Source organism: Anarhichas minor, unplaced genomic scaffold, assembly GCF_050575085.1.
Source record: "Anarhichas minor isolate MPS153535 unplaced genomic scaffold, ASM5057508v1 ptg000030l, whole genome shotgun sequence".
Classification (NCBI taxonomy): Eukaryota; Metazoa; Chordata; class Actinopteri; order Perciformes; family Anarhichadidae; genus Anarhichas; species Anarhichas minor.
The window spans coordinates 8069946-8094669 of NW_027466476.1; the positions used below are offsets into that span (position 1 = coordinate 8069946).

The 24724-nt window shown below is 42.2% G+C and overlaps 3 protein-coding genes across 4 annotated transcripts; all 3 read right to left on the reverse strand.

Annotated features, from left to right (window-relative positions):
• Window positions 1-636: 636 nt before the first annotated feature.
• Window positions 637-4402, reverse strand: LOC142964442 (UDP-glucuronosyltransferase 2A1-like). 2 transcript variants are annotated; one of them, XM_076104768.1, is made up of 6 exons: window positions 3679-4402; window positions 3337-3485; window positions 3113-3244; window positions 2262-2349; window positions 1310-1529; window positions 637-922 (listed from the first exon to the last, which is right to left on the reverse strand). In XM_076104768.1, exons 1-6 carry the CDS (start codon window positions 4400-4402, stop codon window positions 637-639), a joined length of 1599 nt encoding a protein of 532 aa, XP_075960883.1. The 2 variants fall into 2 exon arrangements, with proteins under 2 accessions (XP_075960883.1, XP_075960884.1); XM_076104769.1 differs by having other exon boundaries at window positions 3931-4006.
• Window positions 4403-9518: 5116 nt separating this feature from the next.
• Window positions 9519-9913, reverse strand: tal2 (T-cell acute lymphocytic leukemia 2). The gene has a single exon (XM_076105053.1). The coding sequence runs from the start codon at window positions 9911-9913 to the stop codon at window positions 9575-9577; it is 339 nt and encodes a 112-aa protein (XP_075961168.1). The 3' UTR covers window positions 9519-9574.
• A 4456-nt stretch (window positions 9914-14369) lies between these two features.
• Window positions 14370-24587, reverse strand: shoc1 (shortage in chiasmata 1). The gene is made up of 27 exons (XM_076105012.1): window positions 24537-24587; window positions 24308-24437; window positions 23978-24068; window positions 23704-23894; window positions 23460-23622; window positions 23262-23367; window positions 23036-23177; window positions 22847-22951; window positions 22073-22202; window positions 21724-21818; window positions 21309-21554; window positions 20736-21194; window positions 19748-19954; window positions 19448-19639; window positions 19215-19307; window positions 18801-18982; window positions 18636-18708; window positions 18457-18526; window positions 17956-18131; window positions 17768-17864; window positions 17442-17553; window positions 17084-17205; window positions 16899-16986; window positions 16353-16484; window positions 16025-16174; window positions 14930-15704; window positions 14370-14455 (listed from the first exon to the last, which is right to left on the reverse strand). The coding sequence occupies exons 1-27, from the start codon at window positions 24585-24587 to the stop codon at window positions 14370-14372; spliced, it is 4464 nt and encodes a 1487-aa protein (XP_075961127.1).
• Window positions 24588-24724: the final 137 nt, after the last annotated feature.

Sequence of the window (24724 nt, forward strand, 5' to 3'; positions counted from 1 at the left end):
TCTATTAAGTTTCATTTTCTTAATGCAAGAAAGTAACCGTTTAGATTTCCAATATGTGGTCTGTTTCACCAAATAATGCCTGTTTGGAAATTAGCTACATGGTTTTGAAGATGTGACGGTGAACTGTCTGCTGGTAAAATCATACTGAATCATTCATTTAGGAGATAAGATTAGTGAATGAGCAGTCAGCAGTCAATTAATGGCAGTATCATTATAGTATAATATATATTGCCTCTACTGAATTGATAATACTATAAGTGTGAGACCTTGAGCATGCAGCCATAAATGAACACCCAAAATATTACGCAGTTTGGTGCTACAGTATGCAAGATCAGATGTGGACAGACACAGAGATGCATTCATGCACACGCCCGTTCACTCACTCGCTCATGCAAACCAGATCTCATTATGTCCTTGCAAAGGTAACAAATAGCATAACATCGTTTCACGGGAATATTGAACGTTGTGGAGTGATTTTCTGAGTGTTTCATTTGCTTTTTTTTACTTGTTTTACAGTTGTCCCAAGACACAAAGTGCAATCCAGGGCTTTGTGGTTACATTACATGATTAGGCCTAACAAGACAACCAATGAACTGTTCATTCAGTTTTTCACCAGCTACATCTCAGTCCAGTCAGTTACTCAGCCTTTCTCTTTGTCTTTCCCTTTCTGCCACAGCACCTCCGGAAGCAGAAACTGCAGGTCTTGACAAAGAGGAGTACGAGGATCAGAACAATGGCGAGGAGGAAGGCCAGGACATCCAGGCTGTGATACTGGTACCAGGTGAGCTCATGGGCCTGGACCCTCAGGTGCTCGGCCCCTTTGTTTCTCATGGTGAACTCGATCCAGAATACCGCCTCATCACGCGGACTCATTGGTCTGTCGTGGTGGATACTGGACAGCCACAAGGCATTCTCCTTGTACCTGTCAATGCAGACACACAGGTGGAAATGTGGATTAAGGCGCTACATGTCTTCCATGTATTTTTCATTTTTATACTTACGTTTTTTTGCCTTACCAAGAATGGGAATAAAAAGGGTTGATTTATTTTTAGTTCCATGTATTTTAAAACTTAAAAATCTAACAGCAAAGCCATTATACACGGTGAAAAGCCCATCCAGCGGTCTTGTAATTTCTTTGTGACTTTGAAACTCTGTGGTAATTGAACTCTGTCTTACTACATTACACCATAGCTCCTTTATGGCATGTCTTTAATGACTTACAGATCATTAACGTAAACTCTCCAAAAAGGCAGTCATTTTTCTTTGCCTTTTTAAAACCCTAAAAGTGAAAATCAGTAAAAGAACTTACGATTTCTCATTGATGACAGTATTGACTGCATCTCTAAGGTCCTCAGTCTTCATGAAGTTCAAGTCTACAGTAACTGCAGCTCCCTTTGCCTCAACATGGACCATGTTGTCTGGCTGGTCAGCGAACATGGGGATGCCCACCATGGGAACACCGTGGTAGATGGCCTCATAAATCCCATTTGTGCCTCCATGGGTGATGAAAGCTCTGGTCTTGGGGTGACCTGATATGGGTATTAAAAATCATGAAACATACATTCATCTCTTCAGTTAGGACTGGCTGTTAAAGCACATCTTTTGACTTCTGTATGATATGACTTCTATCAACATAGACTGAACATTGGCAAAGGCTTGTGATGCTGGCTAGATCAGATCCCATTAAGATTCTGGAAAAACTCCTGAAAGCGGCAATTATAAACACAAGCCCCTCCCTCATGGATTAGTGCTTCTAGTTGACCTCTTAGACACTTTATCATTGTTGGTCCAAGTCAGGTTCAATCTTGGAACCCATCAGGTATCGGTCTGAAAACGATTTAGCATCTGAAGGCAACTGCTATTAATACCGGATATCCAGGCCAAGACTTCCTTTTCCGTGCTTGGTCATTGTTTACAGTACGATAAGCAACTTGAGGTGCGAGACTGGAGTTAGAGTTGAGAGACGACGTCTCCGATCTGATTGTTTCACAAGTGGCCATTTTAAAAGCAAATTTTTAGATAGTAAAAAGCTAAAGTATTGTCAGACGATAGCCGATGGGTTCTGGGATGGCATTTCGGCCAATGCCTTCCGCCTCATTTGCTCTCCAAACAGATAGTTTACCTGCATTTAATCAAAGCTAAATACCAGCTTGTAATTATGCATACTGTGAATGTGTTATGGTTGTCTCTCTGAAGTGACATGCCAAAGAACAAACTTCAACAAAAACATTCTTACTGTGCTTTCTAACAGCTTTACTTACCCAGTAGGTCATTCTGAGGGATCCAGTCGAATAGTCTAGTGTTGGCACCCAGAGTTGCTGGTTTTTCTCCACTGTATCTCCACAGCACCTAGAAACAAAAATGTAAACACTCAAAATAACACCGTGCTAATTATATTTCAAAATATACTGCAAAGCAGTACATTTAATAATACATGCTAAATAAAGGGGAAAAGTAGTTGTATTTTAAAGCAAAACTTTAGTTCTTTTCATTGGGAAATTGTCTTTGGTGATTCACTTGTGGTGTTCGGTAATCTATCCACCGTGATTTGGTTCAGTGTCTCAAGAACACTTTGACATGCGGACAAGACGGGACGGGGATTGAATGCCACCGTGGTATTAAAATCTATTTGAGACTTGAAACTTACTTTAACTCTTAACATTTTGTTCGAGTGCTGTTAAGGCCAGTGGGCAGGTTGGGCTAAAATGTCCTGTTAGAAAGGTCGTTTGGACACATCCACTGTTCATGGATGTATTTTTTGCTGCCCTTGCTTGACTGACATTGCGCAGGACTTTGGTCGGACGTGTGGGAGGTGGACACTATGTTTGCATCGGTGATGGTTGGTGCTCAAATATAGTCAAAGTCGATGAATAGTGTTTCCCTCAAGTTCATTTTTTAATGTTAGATGGCCCAAAGAAAACACTGTGTTTTGTTGCTGCTGTGTACATTCCTCCTGATGCAAATTCAAAAGATGCACTACAGGAATGCACTACTGTTTTTGATTTTCTTTTTTAGTGTATAATAAAGGGACTATAACTGCATTTCTTTATGCAACCCTGTGTTGTACAATGACAATAAATTAATCCAGAAAAAATAGAGATTGTCCTCTGACCTTTTGTGGGACCTGAGCGAGGGCTGAGGCGATCATGTTTGCTTTCTCTGTAGTGATGTTCTTGATTATTGATCCCAAAGTGAAGACCACAATGCCAGCATCTCCAGAACTCTGCACAAACTCCTCCATATCCTGCAAGAATAACATTATCCCAATTTCTCTCTTTTTAATGGCTCATTCTCTATTTATTGTTGAAGTCAGGAATATTGTCCAGACAGCCCTACCTCTGGTAACGGTTTAGCAGGTCTGCAGTGAATCCCACCAACAAATTTGAAGTTAGGGAGGAAAGGACGAGGGAAATCAAAATCCCAGTAGGCTCGCATCAACCAGATATCTGCCCGACCCATCAGCTCACAGGCACTGGTGGGTGTTCCTGTCATAAAACAAAAGTAATGGATGACCCTTGGAAAGTATTACCATTACTTCAGATAGCTTATTTTCATATTTTATTTGCTTAAAATAAGTGCTGACAAAGGTGTCTGGATTTAAAAGCATTGCAATGAATCCAATAATCATTGGACTTTATGCGGTCCTTAAGAAAGTGTTGTTACATAGTTATTACTCACCTTTGACTTCGGAGTAATATTTATCTAGTACTTTCCAAAAAACGTTTTCGAGCACAATGTCCTGCAGTGCGTAGAAGAGGAAGTTCCACACTCTCTCAGAGAAGTCCATCTTGTCCGTTAGTTTGCTCATCGCCCCGGGGACAAAGGAAGGAGGAGCAGGGAGCTGACCACAGTGTCTCTCCCAGTTGTTGGCTAGGGAAAACCGCAAGGAGAAGACCAGAGGGATGCCCAAAATCTCTGCTATTAAATCACTGCCGGGATAGACGGGGTCAGCCAGGAGAAGGTCATATTTTCCCTCCTTCAGCTTCTTCATGATGGATTCAGATTTCAGCACGCCGTCCAAAAACTTTAAAGAATTCTTCAAGCTGGCCTTCATTATATCCATGAATCTGATGTAAATCTGTATGTAGCTCATATGATCCATCTCATTCATTGTGAAGTGAAGGAAGTCTTTCATGAAGTCCTCAACGGACTCCTTTGAAACAGAGACATTGAAGGGTTCGTAGCCAAAGCGAGAAGGCTCGCTGGTGTTCATGAACATTGACGAGCTCGGGACCAGAACCGTCACCTGGTGTCCCCTGTCGATCAGCGTCTCCAGCAGAGGCTTCATGTTAATCCAGTGGCTGCCTTCAGTGTACCACACCAAGATGTTCCCTCCGTTTGCACTCCATGTCACACAAAGTACCAGCAGGATAGAAACAGAGAGACGCTGCTCCAGCTTCATCGTGCTTGTTTGTCTGACTGAAATCTTGCCGTGCTCTGAACCTTTTTTAAAGGTGCTCCTGGAAAAATAATGATTAGCCAAACAAAGCTGAACTCTGACTCGTAGCTATTCTTTGTCCTACATGACACGTTACATAACACACACACACACACACACACACCCCAAGCAACTGTTAAGGGGTAAAAGGTAAAGTCAACAGTTAGTAAAAAAGAAAGCGGTCTCTAACCTGAACCACAAATCCACAAAAGGAAAGTAAAAACTGACTTCAGAATCCCAGATACTAGTTGTTGGCTGTGGAGAAATGGAGTGACATAACTGACTGATAAAGATTTCAGCTATGTGGGCTTGGACACACTGGAGCAATTTGAGGATGTGGAGTGTGCATGTTGGGGCCTGTGCAAGAATTTCCGTGCATACAAAGTGTAGGAGTGTGAGTGTAACCAAAGATGTTTGGTTTTCGTAAGGGGGGGGGGGGGATCTTTTAAAGCCACATTTCGAAAGTAGTTGTATGTTTACAGTTTTTTGTCTCAGTTGTGATCATTGCAGCCCCACTAGTGTGGTGGCTCAAGGTATCGCATTGCAGTGTCGGATGTGTTGCTACACCTCAGGATGTATTGCAATAAGATTGGTGATCCCATCATCGGGTCAAATTTTCTATTTGCCTAACATGTTGGTTTATGACCAAATACCTGAAGAACTAATGGCATGCCCATCAGCCTCAGCTGCACTTTGTGTTTCATGCTAACGTTAGCATGCTAACATTTTGAACATAAACATTATACCTGCTAAATGTCAGCATGTCAACAGTGTTGTTGAAAGCATGTTAGCATTTAGCTCAAACAGCCTCACAGAGCTGCCAGCACGGCTGTAGCCTCTTGTTTTAGAGATGTATCTAGCAGTCGAATGAGGCAGCTGATTTCAGAAAGCGGCTGGGGCCAGAGGGGTCAGCTCGGTGTGAATATTAGGTAGGCGGGGGTTGTCGGCCATGCCTTTAGGAATCGGTGGCGTTGAGGGTGTGCTGTTCATGGGAAATGTCACATGCGACTGTTTGGGCGTCTAAATCTTAACTCTGGGTACTTTGGCCCCCTCATTAACATTGTAGATTCCTTTTGACGCTGGATTCAGGAGCGTCTGGAAAAACAATAAGCATTTGAATATTGAATTCAATGCCCTGTTGAGGGAGTCAGTGGCCATTCAGAGTGTGTAAGTGTATACTGTTTCGTCCTCAGACCTCCCCTGGTGGTTCAGAGGACGTGTGAGGGAAACTAATGATGGGTATATCACGGTATTACATACAATCGCAGAATCATTCAGTCTAAATGTTGAATTCCAGATGAAATTAAATACAAGGGGCATAATGCACAATCTACGCTTCAGTCACTGCATTCCTGCTGCTTCCTCTCCTTCTGTCCTCCTTCCTCGCGCTGTCTTTCCACCACAGGGTAAGGGTTACAGAGCATTGCTTTTTGAAGTAGATATTTGCATAATCAGATTAGGATGCGTGATTGTCAGTGGGCTCCCCCATCAGAGGGTGCTCCAGAGGAGAGAGGGTGCTGTCCAGCCAAACAATGGGTGACTCCCCTCCTCTCTCACCCTCCAACCAGCCTGCACCTGCATCCCACCCACCCATCAGGGCTGCAGGTCGGCTGCGGCGGCAGTCCACGCCTGGACTTGCAGCCGCGGAGGGGTGAGAGAGAGAGAGAGAGAGAGAGAGAGAGAGAGAGAGAGAGAGAGAGACTGAGTGCATGACGGGAGTGGGAGGGCAGGGGTTGAGCTGAGATATTTAAACATGCAGAGTGTGAATTGGCTTTAAGGGGATAAAGAGCTCAGGGCCTATCGGTTGGCACCCAACTCCAGAAATTCTTTTTCATGGGCGCCTCAGCCGGGAGAGCGAGGGGCTGCCTGCACTGATCTGGCCCATTGTGATAACAGATTCAGACAGTGTGCTAGACGCTGATAAGGAAATGTGCTCTCAATAGACGATTACCCTCGTACTTGGGAGAGAATAGTCATTCAGGCAAATATACTTGGTGGAGGGAATGAGAAGCGTACAGATTTGTTATTATTTTCAATGCAGGGTTTCATAATTCTGCTAGAAAATTGAGGTCAGAGTAATGCTCATATTGTCATTGGGCGATTTCTGTAAATAAGGATGTATCAGCAAAATGCATTTCACAGCCTGATAGCATGTGCGCAAAAGCAAACACGTGCCTTCCTATCCAGTTTCAAATGATTACTGAATAATTGAACATTAAATACACCAAAACATTCAACGTACAAAGAGGTAAACATTTTTTAATATTGCATCTCATGTTACCGGGAAGTACAGCTATTAATAACGGAAGTAGGTTTTTTTCAGTTCACCATGAAATTGCTCAATTCACTGTGAAATTGCACAAGAGGTAAATCTCTCCCAAAATGCATGCTTTGGGAGAGGCAGACTGCTCTGTACAGTTGTTTTCACTCTCCTACTTCAATGTGATTTATTTTGGATGTTTGCAGGATTACAATGAGTCACCTGTCAGTTCCCACAGGCCTCCAGTCAGTATGTCCAGCTGCCCTCTGCTCCGTTTACACACCATTAGCCCGAGTTTAACAGCCGGAGTGAAAGCGCCCGAAACCAACTCAGTGTTTACTCTTCAGCTCAGTTAGTTGCAGCCTTTTTTGCCTGAAAATGGGGCACAATTTCTACAGTCACAATAGGCGATTAGCCATGTAAATGTGTGACCTCAGTTTAAATGACAAACAAGGAGACGGGTGCAAACAAAACTGCGGATATTGGAACTAGAACTGCTGAAACACATAGTCCATTAATCAGTTTGTTGATCCACAGAAAACTATTTTGATGATCGATTTGATGCAGTATATAATATATAATATATATATATACATGAATATAATTTTTTTATTTGGATTGCTGGTACGACAAAACAAGTAATTTGAAGACGAACTTTATACTCTTTGTACTTTTTTTTTACTGTTGTCTGATTTGCTGACTAATCAATTAATCGATTAATTAAAAAAACAATTGTAGCCCTTATTAGAACTATAGTTGATTTTCTTCTGTTATCTTTAGAATATTTTGATGGCGTTTCTCATAAAAAGCATTAATCTAATTGCACAGTAACATTTTGTTAATTTTTATGTTGGAATTTAGAGTTTAATTGGGAAAGAATTGGTGATTTCCGTCATTTCTGTTGTTTGTTTTCAAGTACCGTATTTTCCGCACTATAAGGCGCACTTAAAAGCCTTTAATTTTCTCAAAAAACGACAGTGCGCCTTGTAATCCGGAGCGCCTTATATATGGATCAATTGGTTAATTGGTTGATCCATACTGGTTGTACACGGCGCTCTGTCAAAATGTTTCAGTACGACTGGTAAACTACAAAGCCGCACCGCGGTAAACACCGGTACTGTGCTTACTCCTAGTCCAACACCACTTGTGTGTATAAAGACCCCAAAATGGCACCTTTCAAGAGACACGCTTACGACGCTATTCTATTCTATGCGCCTTATAATCCGGTGCGCCCTATATATAAAAACAGTTCTAAAATAGGCCATTCATTGAAGGTGCGCCTTATAATCCGGTGCGCTTTATAGTGCGGAAAATACGGTAATATTCCTGCCTTTTCACTTAATAGTTATGATGTCGGTGCTGTTAAATGCTGCGTGTAACAACAAAGTGAACAGAACTCCATCTGCACGTTGGTCAACTGGGTAGCGTTTGACTCCAGAATGACCTCCGATCCTCGCGGTCACAAGTTAAGCTGTGACTTTCACTGCTCCTCTCACAGACCTGTGATCAGCGGACAGAGAGCAGAGGTCAGCTTTGTGTCCACACGGTCATCACAGGACTTGTGGACCAATGTTTCCGGGCTTATTGAGCACGAACAAAGAGGCAGCAGCTCTGCTCTTAACTTCACATCACTTCGATTTAGACAGTGTGAAATAATGTCATCGGTGAGCCCCAATTTCACACTGCATACTAACTGAGAATATTTTCCAAGGATTTGAGTTATGTTTTTGTTTTATTAGGTGTTCCTGGGGCTGTTTTGTCCCAACAGACACTCCTCCATTTGCTTTGTGAATTGCATTGTGGGACAATCATGTCCTTCAACACTCAGAAATCTGCTGTTTTAGTATGCATACTGACTGTTTTGAGTACACATACTTTTGTCATTTTTTCAGTGTGAACACACTACAGTTCAAAACAGGCTTGAGAAACTGTTCTATTATCAAATCATTTATTAAATAAATAGTTCAAATAAATAACATACTGTATATTCACAAGCACACCAAAATAACTTACAAAGGAGGTATCAGAAGATAATTAGCACACTCTTCACAGCAGACAATCAATTCATAATCTTTGGCTATATGACATGCGTATTTTACAAAAACTCAAAACACGTTTAAATGAGAAGATATTTGTGTGGTGAAGCGTGTGATTACTGAAAGAGGATTGTCAGTTTTTGCCGAAATTCCTCAACCCAATCCTAAGAATCACCCAATACTGAACATTGTTGTGTAAAAACGGGTGAGAAACGGCAAAAGTCTTTCACAGAACGGACTCTTCTGAAGTCAGATAATCTTGGTTAATAAATATAAAGGTCAGATTTAGTCTTCTCATGAAAAAAACAACAACAACATGTCGATTTAAGAAGAAGAAAAAAAAGCGGCCCTTGGCTATTTTGAGACAATTGCAGTCTGGAGAATTGGCTGAGCCATTATCTATTCAAATGCTGAATCTATTGCTTGAAATGAGAAATTCCTTAATCCCCATCCATTTTCCTCATCGGCAAAACACCCTGTCATTGCAAAACCCAATTAGTTCCAGGCTGGCCGGCAACAAGGAATATTAACATGAAGACATGAAGGGAGTATTGTACATCCAGGTTTTTACACATCCATTCCATGCAGAATACAAATTAATTTTCACCCGCAAATCATATTTCAACACTGATCGGGAGGCTGCGCCCAGGTTGTCAGCCACGTTTGGGGTCCACAAATATCACACAATATTGCATCTTCTGCATTGAAACACGAGTCACACACGGGTGACAAATGCAGAAAGAAAATAAGTCTTGAGGAAGGACTAAATCAGTTTTTTTTTAAACCCAGGAAAAGGGTCAGAAGGTCCACTCAAGAGTCTCTTTTTTTTTTTGTGTGGTTCTACCAGGCCTCGGAGCTGTCGCAGCTGGATCCAGGTGACGGGACTTCTGTGTCACTGGTCAGGGCCCAGCCGTGTGGAGGGGAGTGCAGTTGCTCCATGTTTCCTCTGAGAAAGGTGAGCAGAGCGGTGGGGGAGTGGCTGGCCGGCTGACCGGTCTGGCTCTCCAGAAGCTGCACCAGGAAGGTGATGTAGCGCATGGCCAGACGCAGGATCTCGTTCTTGCTCAGCTTCTTCTCCGGAGGATGAGTGGGGATGAGCTTGCGGAGCTCGGCGAAGGCAGTGTTGACGTTGTGCTGGCGCCAGCGCTCCCTCGTGTTGGTGAACACCTTCCTGGTCATGGTGCCGCGTAGAGCTGTAACGATTAGTCGGTTTATCGATTAGTCGATTGACAGAAAGTGAATCGGCAGATATTTTGATAATTGAATACTATTTTTTGGTAACATGTCCAAGTTCCAGCTTGTTAAGCTTGAAGATTTTATGCTTGTATTTCTTTATGCTCGTCTTTCTCATACATGATAGTTAACTGAACATCTTTTGGTTTTGGATGCTTTTTTGGACAAAACAAGACATTTTGAGACGCCACCTTTGGCTGTGCGACATTATAAAGAGAATTTTTCACTATTTATTTGGGAAATTTTATAAACAAAACGATTAATCAAGAAAATAATGTGCATGTTAATCAATAATAAAATAATCCTCATTCTAGACTGGAAGGAGAAAGAGTTAAGTGTATGAGGAAAACTGGCCACACTACTGAATGATTTTTTTTGCACAGAAATGACTGATATTGATAAAATATTATTTATAAAATCCTACAAGAAATATTTACCAGGATTCATTTTGTAATTTGCTGCTTATTTCTGAAAGATGCAACCCTCATATTTTTCCTCTTTTTGTCATAAATTGACATATTCAAAAGGTTGTACCAGGCTTTCATTGTAAATATAGATTTTGGAAATGCTTTTACTTCCCCTACAGTATCTAGCATTAACAAGCAGTATATACACGTTTAATAGATTTGATAATAGTTGATAACACATTATAATGTAGCAGATATTTGTCAACAAGTCCTCCTGTGGGCCCCCACAGGTGTATGAACAGATAAATGACAATACAGTGAACACACAATATGAGGCTATGGTGTTATAACTACATTACAGTGCATTATAAACCATTTATTAAATGTTAACATAGTGCTATTTAATGCTAAATAGAGGGGTTGAAGTTAAGTGTGACTAGATTTGATTTTAAGGTTAAATAAAAGCTGTTCTGCAACAAAACAAAATCTAAAATTATCATTATTAACAGACAATTCTGTTAAGTCTGGTATAAATGCACATCTCCTTATTACACCCTCGTTGATTAACACATGGCCTGAAGGGAAAAATGAAAAGCTTCAATATACCAAAAATGTCTCACCTGTATGTGTGTAGAAATGAGCAGAAATCTCAGTTGCAGAGTCGTCCTCTGCAGGTCATCAGTGTCCAGGAGTCCGCTGTCAATGTCCACTCAGATGTGTCTTCTCATGCTCGCTGAGGGATCCTTATGAGCGAGAGGGAAGGAGAGAGTAAAAGAGAGAGAGTGGGAGGGAGAGAGGGATGGGGTAAGACTGCCGCATGCTCGCATCCCACATTTTATAGCAGGGTGAACCCTATTGTGTGACGTGTGCTGTCGTAGAGCCTCTGTGGCATTGTGTGTGTGTGTGTGTGTGTGTGTGTGTGGTTGGTGTTAACTGAGCAGTGATTGTTAAAACACACTCCCCCCTCCCCTTCTATCATTTAGAACCAATGGAGGGGGCTTTCTGATTATACTGTCCACAAATCATCACTTTAAATGATTTTCATAGGTGTTTCTGTGCAACATTTGACAGGATTCTGGATCTTTTTTTCTTCTTCTCAACAGCCTTTTAAGTGACTATTTGTTGCTGCTTTTATGATTCATTGCTCATTTAATCCTTGAAGGTTCGCACTAAAGGTGATAAATACATTCCCATTGAAGTGAAACTGAGACGTTCATCTCTCTGATCCCTCTCTTACTGCTGTGGACACTTGTTCCTTTCTGTTTCTCTGACATTAGGCATGGACAACCCACCATCCACTGCACCGTGGAAAAGACCTTGATATCACTGCCTGCTCTGCTATTGAATTCAGCCTGATTGGGCCACAAAAGGTAGAAATACCATATCCAGATTGACAGTTGAACAATATGTGTTTTGTTATGACTATGGTAATCTTGTTGAGCCATTCCATGGGGCCACACATAAATTACAGCATCCTGACTCACCTCTCTCCAACCACTCCTCTCCCTCTCTGTCTCTCTCTGCCTCCCACTTTCAACCTCCGTTCAGATAAAAAAAAGAAAAAAACGAAGTCTAGTTTAACCAATTGTCACTGTTCCTTTTACACCCTTCAAGTGTTGTTTCAAAGACGCAGCCTTCCATAAAAGTCTCTGTGTGGAGTAGGAATTTACATAATCCGATTAGGGGCTGGGATTAGCTCCGTGGCCTGGAGAACGGGCCCGATGGGGGCCGTTTTCTGAATCGGCCATTCATGGGCCCTGCTGCACGTCCAAGAGGCTGCACCTGCAGGCCAGGCGCCGCCGCTCTCTGGCTGCGTCCAGCCTCCACTGCAGGCTGAAGGTCTGCAGACACACTCACTGTGGGCCATTTTCACCAGTCAGTTAACTTTCATCACACCTACAAGGCCAGGCCAAGATTATACCTGGTTTGTTGTAGTTTATCCGTCATGCTGAATAGGCAGAATAAGCATGACGAGCTATGACGCCACTTGTGGAATAAATTATGTTGAATTCAAGCGTAGCATTTTGACGCGTTAGCACACTGTGAGAGACTGTCTCAAAAACAGAGGTTACTGCTGTATTTTTTTATTGCATACCATGTGTTTATTATGTTGAATTCAACATAATAAACACACGTTTCTTAAAAACGGAAAAGCTGGCACCGTGGTAAATTAATACAATATTTATGGTTTTAATTACCATTCAAAAGTTGCAAACAGAAGTGATATTGCTTGCAAATTAACAGTCAATACATATATATTTACCAGCAGATTTAACTGTAAAGACATACAGTTGGTCAACAAACCTTGACTTGATACCGTGCCTCATTGTTTACATCATCTTATTAACACGTTGCAATGGTGGTTATTGTGTCAAAATATTGTGGGTTCCTTCTGCTGATATGCCGTCTTAAATCAGTTCAGGTTAAAGCAGAAACCCTCCCCCTACTCCTGCTGGGGCTGTGCGGGTTTTATTTACAGGGGAGAGGAAACACACAGGTGACAGTTAACTGCTGCCTGTGATTAAAGATAACCACAGCTGTGTGACCTTTACAGCTGTAGTCGACGTAGAATCCAAAATCTAAAGGATGGCTTGGGTTTAAACAGCCTGTTAATTCCCACAACATCTCCCCATGTCCCATTCAGCTCTGGGTTTTTAAGTATAGTCAGGGGCAATCACTCCACCATTACTGCTGCTGTTTACCGAGCCTTCACACGGGGACTCCTTTTGGCCATCCTGCCCCACATCTTTTGTTCCTTGTGCCATCTAAAAAAACAAACCATTTAGTCTGTCTCTTTTGTTTGTCCACTGCTTGTTAGAAGGCAGAGGCCAGGGAGAGAGAGAGAGCGCGAGAGAGAAAGAGAGAGATGTTTAAAAAAAAAAGAAAAAGCCCCCCCAAAAAAAGCTGGTGGGTTATTGATGGTGGCTAGCCAGTGCTGGATATGGCTGTCCAGAGGCAGGGAGGCTTGGAGTCGATGTCCCTCGGGGTTGTCTTTGTCTGGGGATCGTTCCTGAGGGAGCTGGCTTCACTCTGCTGGCTCGTGAAGATAAGCACTCTCTCCACATGCTGAGAGACGATGATAAGGGGATTGCTTCACTAAATGAAAAAAGAGAAAGAAATAGCCCCACCATTGGAGCTGCTAAAATGAGAGGCTTTATCAGTTTAGCTGGCAAAGACCCTCGATCCCGCTCCTCCAACCATAAATCACAATTTGTTTTTCACTACTGAGCATGCTCTGTATGGAGGAAAACTAAATGTGCAATGTTGTGACAAAAACTGCTAACAACGCCCTTTTTTTAATTACTTACAAGCGGTATATAAACATATAATAAACAGCTTATACACAGTAAAATAGTAGTTGGAAGGCGTTTCAACCGTTTATTAATTTGCAGTATTTTTAACAATTACAATTTCACCTGTAAAGAAACATTTTATAACATTACAACTGTGTTATATTGGCATTCATTGTCTGTGAATCCAGTTCTGAGAGCCTAACAATACAGGACATTCAGAATGTGCATAAAATGATAAACAAGTGTTTGATTAAATAAATCACATAAATACCATTTGTGCTGTGAAATTCAAGCATTAAAGTCTCCAAACAAAATACGATAACAACTATTACAAAACAATCAGTATTTTATATTATGAAACTATTAGACTGAAAATAATTAATTCTTATTATTTTGTCAGCAATTACTGCACTCCATTGAGATTAAATTTCTGTTCCTGCTGGTTTTAAAAGACAAATCAAGAAAGGACGACTGTTACTTGTTAATAAGAGAGTTTATGCCTAAAATATAGACATTTTATCCATATTTTAAAATGAGGAACTTATCTTACAATAGAAACTATTTTGCAGACTAACCAGGCCAAATGAAACATCATATAACACGAATAAAAACTCTGAAGCTTAAATTGTGCAATTAACTTGAGTCTAACGAAACGTTCTTGTCTTCACAGACGGGCCACAGGAACAACAAGCATTTAAATGCTTAAAATAATTTAAGTCTGGTCTGTCCATCACTTCTGCCGGGCACCTTTTCGTAGCTTAACCTCCCCTTCTTCTGTGGCGTCAACACTGCAAAACAAACACGAGGAAATATCTCAATTCGTCCAAAACAAACAAAGTAACACCCGTCCAAATGTAGCGCAAATTCTAACTACTTTTCCTAAAAGTTGGCAAAAGGAAATTGGAAATTAATGTGCTTTTCCATTCACAACCGTTATGCAGATATTAGGTGGCGATTCTTCAAGATAAACACTAATTCTCCATTCTCGGATGCTTTTTTTAATTATGTGCTCTTCCTCCGCAATGTATTAATGGCACCCGTCAGACTTCAAACGGTGGAAAACAATGTAGGCGGCGTTTTGGAAACAATTTATATTTGTTTCTTGTATTAATTTGAGGATCTGGTGTTTTTTTATGGAGCGGAAGCTCCAGTGGATGTTTAAGTCACGTGTTTCATGTACGTTGTGATTTATTCTACAAGTCTTTTATGCTTTATTTGAGGAACCGGTGGATGGAAACTCACCTTGAGAGATTATCACTCACCTGTTCCGACCAAACCGGCAGCCTCGCCGCTCCTCTTCCTCTCTTGTCCTATCCAGCACCTGGAGCCATAGTTAGCTGAAACCGTTGCCGTTGTCTCTCTGCTACTCGTGAGGCAGTCGTCGCCGTTTTGACCTTGACCCCACAGCGTGACTTCTGTAGGAGGGCTCAGACCGTAGGAGATGCGGTGGTGGACATCTGGATGCTGGAGGTCACCGTAGACGGCAGAGTGAGTGGAGGTCTGACTGTTGGCTGGCTGCTGCAGGATGTGGCTGGAACTGAATGCGGAGTCCAGCTGGAACGGGCTGTCCAGCTGGACACCGCCGCGAGTGTCGACACCGAGGTTCGACGGAGCTCTCCGTGTCCACTCGTCGTTTGCTCTCCCGACGACTCTCCCCACTGCTCCGGCTCTGCGTCTCCAGCCAGAAAACGTCACCTCCTCTCTGCCTCCGTCCTCCTCTCTCCATGGGTCACTGCTGGTCCAGCTCCTCTGGAGGGGGACATCCGGGCTGCCAAAGGAGGAACTCAGGTCGAGTCTGAAATCTGTGTTTCCCTCCGGCGCCATCGAGTCTGGGTCCGGTTCACTGAAGCTGCGATTGGCTCCGAACAGGAAGCTGGTGTTGGGGTCACTACGGAATAGTTCTGGATGGGGGTGGATGGGGGCTTCCTGCTGTGGGTCAGCAGTGGTGGTCCAGGGGCTGTTTGTCTCAGTGATGACTGTCTGAGACTCTGGCTGGCCTGTGGTCAGTGTGTACAGGGAGGTGGTGTCACTGAACAGCTGAAACAAGCCAGAGAAGAGGGGCTGTTTAGTGCCGATACGTCACTGAAAAGATTCAAATTTACTTTATTATAAGTTACTTATCTTTATTGATTTTATGTGAATTACATATATAAAGACATTTACAGTCACAACAAAGTAACATGAATCTGGTCAGATCAGTGGCTGTAAAAAAAAAAAAAGAAGACATCCCATAATTTAAATAACTGCAGTGTCTCAACCTCTGGTGTGCTTTCAGCCACTAACACATTGTATTACAGAGGCAGAAAGGCAACATACAGTGTGATGAACTTAAAGAGTAGTGGTACATCTGTGATCACCTTGAGGACTTTATGTGGCACCTCAGGGAGCAGCTCCATCAGCTGAGACAGAGAGGCCCCCAGGAGCCACTGGACGGATGGCGCTCTCCTCAGCATTAGCTGACTAACCAGAGGGTTAATACACGGGAACTGCAACAGACAGCTTTCCTCCTGGAGGGAAAGGAAACAACACAAACTGAAAGGTATATTTGTACCTATAAATTAAGCTTGAGACAGCAGAAGTCATTTTACCCTGAAAGAGTTGCGTTGAAGTAGTTATTGAAAACCATAGAAAAGCCTTTCAACTAAATACGGGACTACTTTATGTAACTTCCTCTGGATAGATCACCTCTGAAGGAGTCACAGTCAGCCAGTCTCTGTCCAGGTAGTTGAGAGGCTCCTTCTCACTGGCCATCAGGCTGTGAAAGCAGATCTGACTGATCCATTCGGCTATTTCAGTCACCTCGGACACAATCAGCACCTGACAGACAGAGTAGCAGACGAGGTGGTTTGTATCGTTATCATGCCCACCACCACCTCCACTCATTTAAACTCACAACTAACCAGTGCTGCAAACAACTTGCTTTTCAGCGAATGCCAAACTTAATTATTAAAATAACATCCTATTTGTTTAAGCATTTAGCACAGGGCTCCATCACATGATTCTATGATGGGCTGTCGCTCTCTCTTTTTATCACCACGCATGCGTTTGTATCCCATAATTCTATTTTCTTAAGATGTATCGTAAATGCGAGTGCTGGTTCAATTTAATAACTTTTTGTGCCAGTAGGTACATTTTAATAACTAAATGATATGCTAAAGTTTTACCAGCACGATTTTGAAAAATCCAGAACAGTTGAGGGCAGAAAAAAAATAAATCATTTTTATATTCTACCTTGATGTCTAGATCCTCAGACTTCATGCCGAACAGCACCAGAGACGAATAAACCAACACCAAGTTGCTGAAGGCTTCAGTCGAAAATCTACCATCACACAGACAGACAGAGAGAATCAGTGACGGTGTGTGTGTGTGTGAGTGTGTGTGTGTGTGTGAGTGTGTGCGTGTGTGTGCACACTGACCCTCCTCCTTGACTGTCTCCACAGTGCAGGATGAGCCAACAGTTGTTGTATTGCAAAGAGAGAGCGGTCAGCCTCATCACTACCCTCTCACTGGCTCGCTCCTGACACAGTTCATCCTCCTCCTACACACACACACACACACGCACACACACACGCACACGCACACGCACACACACACAGTTGCAGAAACTGTTTGTTGTTAGTTGTTGCTATCCAGACGGAGATTTTTTTCCCCCACATGTCCATGCAATATCCAAGAAGTTCAGTAGAGGGAGATAAAAACATGGAAGAAATGCAGCATCATAATTGATTTGTGTGTGTGTGTGTGTGTGTGTGTGTTACACAGCAGGTGTGGTACCTGAATGATGATAGCGGTGCTTTCATCCACCGTGATCACAGCGTAGTTCTGAGTCCCTCCGAGCATCTGCAGGGACGGACAGTGGCTCCTCTCCAGCACAGTTATATCAAACCTTTAACACAAACACGTATGCAGACAACTTTCACCACATGGTGTTCAGATGATAGCTTATCTTCACTGGCAAATATGGTACAAACAGAAAAAAAAGAAATCTTGAGAGATTTATTCTTGGAATGTCTGGAGGTAATATAGAGATATTAGAATAACCAGTAAATCTGAAACAATGTGATTTAGTTAGTCTTCGCTGGATGAACGGGAACATTTACCCCGACTCCAGTGTCTGTAGCAGCAGTGGGCAGTTGAGAAGCCCCTCTGTGACAAACAGCACGTACGGAACATCGTTCTCCAGGAACCACCCGGCTTCTAGAAGCAAACACACACATTTTAGAGGAAAAACATCCCACGTTACTGCACAATAGTGTGGAATAAGATGCGCGTGGTGGCGGCAGCTGACCAGTGTCGGACATGATGGTGTTGAAGGTGAGGTGGCTGATGCTCCTCTCTCTGCAGACCGTGGCCCACGGTGACTGGCCCGGATGGTCGTACTCCACCAGCAGAGAGAAACAGCTCCAGGGGAAGTCTGGGCCGACGTGCTGCTCACACACCACCACGCACACACTGTCGCACGTGCTGCTGGAACAGGATGGGGGTGAGGAAACAACACTGTGCTCGACATACAATAGCAGCTTGATATACTTCCTTAACACGGCAAAACCATTACCACTTACTCCGTTACACCGAAGCACTCTTCTTACTCATACAGTATGGAGTAATACCAGTTTTTAGTTCATAAAACTCAAACTAAAGAGCACTTTAAACAAGCATTTGCTGTGTATATTTTATTAGTGCTAGGATTTGAAAACCCACCACAAATTCTGGATGTGATTTATGAAGTATGCGTTGAAATATGTGCGTGACTGATGCAATGAATACAAAAGAAACGGATCATTTTTACCTGCTGACCACACTGGCACCATTCAGTTTCTTCTTGTTCCCTTCGGGACAAACTGCTGTGACAGCAGCACCTGAGACGACGCACAAAAAAACATACTTAACCGTATGACACACATTTAGTTTTTATGAGAAGTGGTGTTGTTGTGGCTGATAAGTGAAAGAGATAAATGGGTTGCTCACCAGCCACGTGGCTCAAGCTGCTGATGATTAAAGATCTGATGTCGTCAGAGTCAACCGATATTATGACAAGAATCTACAAAAAGACAGGACACAGGATCATAGCAGGTTGTTGTTTTTCTTCTCACAAATAACCACTGAAACCTGATTGGCGCTGGTGAAACTGACTTTCTCCGTGGTGTTCTGTGCCGTTCTGCCGTGCAGCCATGAGGCCAGCAGCTTCTGCAGCTCCAGCAGTTTGAGGTTGGACTCCTGCTTCTTGTGACTGAGGTAGAGGATGATCTGCAGCCTCTTCACCAGCTGCTCCAGACTCTGCTCTGCACACGCCTCAGCTGCCTTGGTCAGGTACTCTTTAGTGCATACGGAGACAATTTGTTTAAATGCAGATTGATGAATCACGAACGTGAAAATCCTTAAAAACTACACTTAAAAGCCCTGAAAACATTTATCCTTCTTCAGCTTCTTAGTTTGAGTTTTATAAGTTAAACTGAAAAAAAGATGTTTGTGCTGTATTAAGAAGCATATTAAAATCGTAACTACAGAAATATATATATATATATATATATATATATATATACTGACCCAATGCAGTACCGAGGTCACACTTCAGCAGCAGCTCCTTAAATGTCACCAGCACATGAATCAGAGCCGCCTGGTTGAAAAGCACTTCCTGATCTGTACACACAAGGCCGGCAGAGGGATTTAACACCTTTTCTCACACAGATTTACTGAATTCCCATCTCGGCGAACAGTTACAAGCCAAAAGATAAGGTTGTAAAAACTGTGTTTCTGCACTATGACATTGTGTTTTGTACCTCTGACCAGCTCTGCTCTGCTCTGTGACCCGCAGAGCGCTCTCTCCTGCTGTTTGAGGAGGAAGTGCGTTTGGTCCGGGGCCAGGCAGCTGAAGTCTCCTCGTACAGGAAAGTTGAGGCCCAGCTGTCTGGCAGAGCTCAAACAAGGCTGAGCGAAGGCCAGCAGCTCACAGTGGGCACGCTGCTGGCTGTCTGCGAGGAAACGAGAGTCACAAACACTTTCTGAACCATCTTATCCACGCTTTCCTCCAACGAGGACAAGTTGAGACACGTGTTTTGGTATATCATTGGGTATCGTACCGGTAGCTTGGACTTGTACCGCTCTGCTGTCCCGTCTGTTCGGAGGGATGGACGGACGGACAGGATGACTCGTTTTACCCGTCACCTGGGCCGCTGCGTTCTGCTCTCTGGTAGCATTTGCTGACACAGCGCCACTCATATACGTTGGCCTCTGCTCTGGAGGAGGCTGATGGTGCTCAGATGATTCTTGTTGGTCCACGTTTGGTGCTGATGAAAAGGATGAGATGATGTAACAGTGTGTGAAGAGACACTAGTGTCACAACACTGAGATCGAGGACTGTAAGGTAAATATCAAAGTTAGGTATCATGAACTTGAACACCAAAATGTTTAAATTTGGGATAAATAAAGCCATGTAAAGGTTGACAGTAGTAGTTTAGTGCTAAAACTAGCGCCTATTTACATAACTGAATAATCTACAGATTACTTCCTCCTTTTTCTATGAATTATTTGGTCTACAAATAAATAAATAATGTGTCAGCAAAGAGCCCACAGTGACGTCTTAAAATGTCATTTTGTCCAACCAACAGTCCAAAACCCAAATATATTCAGTTTTATAGTAAATTAGAAAAGTGAAAAGCTAGAACTGGAGATTTTATTAAATTAAATACAAATAATCAATTATCAAAACAGTTTGATTAATTTCAACTTCTGTGTGTTATTAATTATTTTGTGCAGCAATAAAAATAGAAAGATAAACACAGAAATACATAAATAATGAAATACAGATACTTGTTGGGAGTTTCATGAACATTCTGTATTTGACCACCAGATGGAGACAAAGTTTAAAACTAAATTAAATCCTACATCGAGTGACTTCAATAAAGGTACGACTAGTGCATATTGATATTTTACCTATAAAGAAAAAGCATATATTGATGGAAATTTTTATTCTTATAAAATATTAAATATGTGTATAAAAGTAGGACTTTGTAAGAGGAACACTGAATAAACGCATCATCTATTCAGTCATTTAGCGTCAAAGAGTACCTGGAGTTGAGCTCTGAGGAGCTTCAGTAACCGAAGCCGTCTGCTGAGATCTCAGTATCATGAAGGTGGCCAGAGGGTCGAGGTCCTTCTGCGGTGGACGTCTCGTAACCGGTACACACCTGTGACGGTCTCCGGTGGACACGGCGCTCTGCTCGGCCTTACAGTCGCCTCTACGTGTGCTGATGTCGCTCTTACGGGCAGGAAACATGGCCGCACCGTCTAAAAACCTCTCGTTTGAAACCTCATCTTTGGTGTCGGCGTTAGCGGCGAATTTATAAAATGTTACGGGTGCATGTTTTACTTCCTTGTTGTTTGTGTGGACAGCGTGCATCGGGAAGGCGTTCTGAGACGTAGCGGCAAAAGATTCTTTCTGAAGACGCGTGTCGTCAGCAGCAGTTTGACATTTCTTCAGTTGAGGTGACGGAGTTTTGTTTGCGGGATTCATCCGGACAGATGTGACTGAGACCAGAGCAGATAAGAGGACGGGTGAGAAATCTGCTGCAACAATCTCAAACTTTAATCGTCTAAAACAATCAACTAACTGCTGAGTCAATAAAGAACAGAACTACTCACTCTCCTCGTGCTCAGGGGACAGTTTTTTGAAGTCCTCCATCTTTTCCTGTGTGGTGGAGGGAGACTCCGGCCTCATGCCCTCTGTGAAGTCTCTATCGCTGCACAAACACACCTGCGGAGCTCCGACCTCCATCTCTGACTGCAGTTTGTCACCAACGACGACAAAGCTCTGATTCTCTGACTTTGTGACTTTCCAGGCTTCAGACAGCGGCTGGAAGTCGACCGCTGGTTCATATATTTGAGGCTCTGTGAGAAAATACAGCGAGTAGATTATTAATAACATCCTTTGTAGATGTATTTGTAGTGTAGGTCTCTTAAACTTCCAGGTAACACACGGACTCTTACAAAGATGTTTTACACTCAACTTTTTTAAACGCTACTTTAACTACAGATCTGTGAAAACTAAAACATTCACCTGCCAATAGAAAGCCCACCACGAAGGTCGGATGCTTCTCCGCCTTCCAAACGGCCGTCTCCATCTCTTTCTGAGCTCTCGCTGACACCAAAGATCTACATGACGATCATTGTTACACGAGCTTTCCTACATGACATTAACATCACCTTATATTATACCACACAGGGATTTAATAAAGCTAATGCTGGAACATATATGGTTCTATTCTCTGAATGTGTTCAGGAGAATTAAAGGCCGTATATGACAGCTAGCTCAGTTAATGTTAACACTTAATCTGCACGTCCAGTGAGAATAAACTGAACCTGATCAGGATGTACGAGCAGTTTGACCGCGTGCTTTCATCACTCACCCTCTGCAGATCACCGACGACTCCTCCTTCTGAAGTTCACGTGTGGACGGACAGATTTGGGTTTGACTCGTCTCGGGACTCGGAGTCAAAGTCACGTCCAGCTCCATTTCAGTCGGAAGCATCACACGTCCTGAGAGGAAGAGGAAGTTAGTTTCTGCTCATTACCGCACCGCCACCTTCTGCACGACCCTCATCCCAACTGCAACCAAAGATTTATATTAACACTGGAATTTAAAACACTCATATTACACCTGGTTTTATACATTTTATTGTTATATTCTATTCAAAATATTGAATTTTTTATTTTTTCCTTATAAAGGAATCAGTTGTAGTCGGTTGGTTTGTACAATTTTGAGATACTTTACCTGAATATTTCTATTTTAGAGTATTTTACAAGTAGAAATGGTGTTAAAATACTGCATTGCAAGTAAAAGTCCTGAATTTAAAATGTTACTTGAGTAAAAGTACAAAAGTACAGAAGGATTATTAGCAAAAAGGAGTTCTCATAACACTGTGAATCATACAATTATTACAAAATATTATATCATTCTGTTTTTAACACTAAATAATACATGTGAGATCATTTTAATGTAAGTAACTCTTAAGTAAAACGTTGAATGCAGGACTATTACTGGCCTGTGTATGGTTTTGCTACTTTTACTAATTAAATGATTTGAATACTACATTCTAGTAAACCAGCCACTGTAGAAACTATTTCTGTCCAAACATGATGAACTAACAAGTTACTCTTTGTGTTTTCTCTCTAACTTTTACCTGCCAGCTCCATGAAGCCTCCCTTTATGATGCGTTTGTCGTCGGGCTCCTCTGGTACTTCATACTGAGAAATGTCAACCGATGCTGATCCATCAGAAAGGAAAGCTGAGAGAAATGGGACTCCAGTATATGAGTTTACTTTTCTGTGCATGTTTATATTTCCTAATTAACTTATATGTCGTTAATTACCTTTATAAAGCACATCCAGGACTGGAAGTTGCTCATCCAGCTGTTCAGGACCAACAATCATTCGATCACAAACGCTTGAAAAGGCGGTGCAGCTGTCTTGGCTCAGATTCAGCGTGTCCACTACGACAGGCAGCAAAAGAGACTTCACAGAACAAAAAGAAACAATTTTTAAAGTAACTTTAAAACATACCAAAACAAATCATTCTGCACTTTTCTTTTTAGTTACCTCTTCTTTCATCAGTGACTCTTTACCAAACTCCTCGTGAATGTTTGCACACGTCTGAAAGTCCCTGGTGTGCACATCAGGAGGTTTTTCAAAAGACGCACAGTGCCTAAAAAGCAGTGGGGGAAAGTAACTAAGTACACTACTAGGAATGTGCAACCACTTTGATCACATAACTATTGAAGGATAAACATAAGACACCTGAAAATGGCGTCCTCAGAGATGGTATCTCCCGTTGAGCTCAGCAGAGGGTCGGCCACAGGAAGCGTCCTCAGCCTGGACAGTTTAGCTTTCAGCGAGGGTAAATGTCTCTTAAAGTGTGGCAGGTAATCAACAACCATCAGCTCTTCAGGCAGGAGGAGATCTTTGAACAGATGGAAACATATTTTTTGGTGAGAAAGACAATTAATGTCACAGATATTCCTAAAATGGAACATTGACTTACCTTTGTTTTCATTTCCATGTTTCATCTGGTCAGTTGAACACTTTAAGAATGATTCCAGACACGGATTATTGATCCACGTCTCTCTTAACAGGCAGACATACTCATCCTGGTCTAGATCCGTCAGTGAGTCAGGATTAGAGCTGGGTATCACCTCCACATCCCCTTTCACCTCACTCAGAGACACTTGAAATCTGGAATATAAATATCTAAAATCACGCCTCAAACAATAAAACATAATGAGAGTAAAATGATGCACAGTGAGACAGTTTTTAACTTCTCTGGTGAAATATCTGCTTGGCTTTGTTCTCCCAGGTCATCGAGCACAGAACCACTGACGAAGAGTTTGCAGGTTGAGATCACCTTTCCTACAACAAGTTAAAAAGAAGTTTGTGGTTGTCTCATTTAGGGTACTTCGACACCTTTAAGTATTTATGTACCACATATATTTATTCAATAAGACCAGAATAAATGTGGTTAAGCATGAAAAACATGAATGGACTAGGCTACAGTGTCTTGGACTACATTTGATATAAAAACCCTCTTTAAAACACATGAAACCAGTCAACCTAGTGGTATTGTGACCTTGGTTAGACCATGTCCATACCTCTGATCCATGGTGTCCTGTAGGTGACTTCAGGCAGCTTGCCCCTGTGCGGGTACAGGTCACTGGTACCAGTGAGGTACGGTGCTGGCAGCGCCAGTAAGTTCATCATTACTTTCAGACTGGTGGTGGTCTGAAATAAAAGGACAGAGGAGGAAGAGCAGGGCAACATAGCTTTGAGGTTAAATGATATTATTCTGAGGTAAATATAAAAAGAAAACACTAAGCTCACCTCAAAAACATAGTCGAGAGCTTTAAATCTGACTGGAGGGAACGTTTGCATTCGAGAAGTGATGTCGTTTTCAGACCTGTAACATTAAACATCATAAAATATTATCATAAAAACCGCAATTCAAAGAAAAATAATCATATTTTCATGAAACATTAATTGCATAATCATCACGGTCTAAACGAAAAATA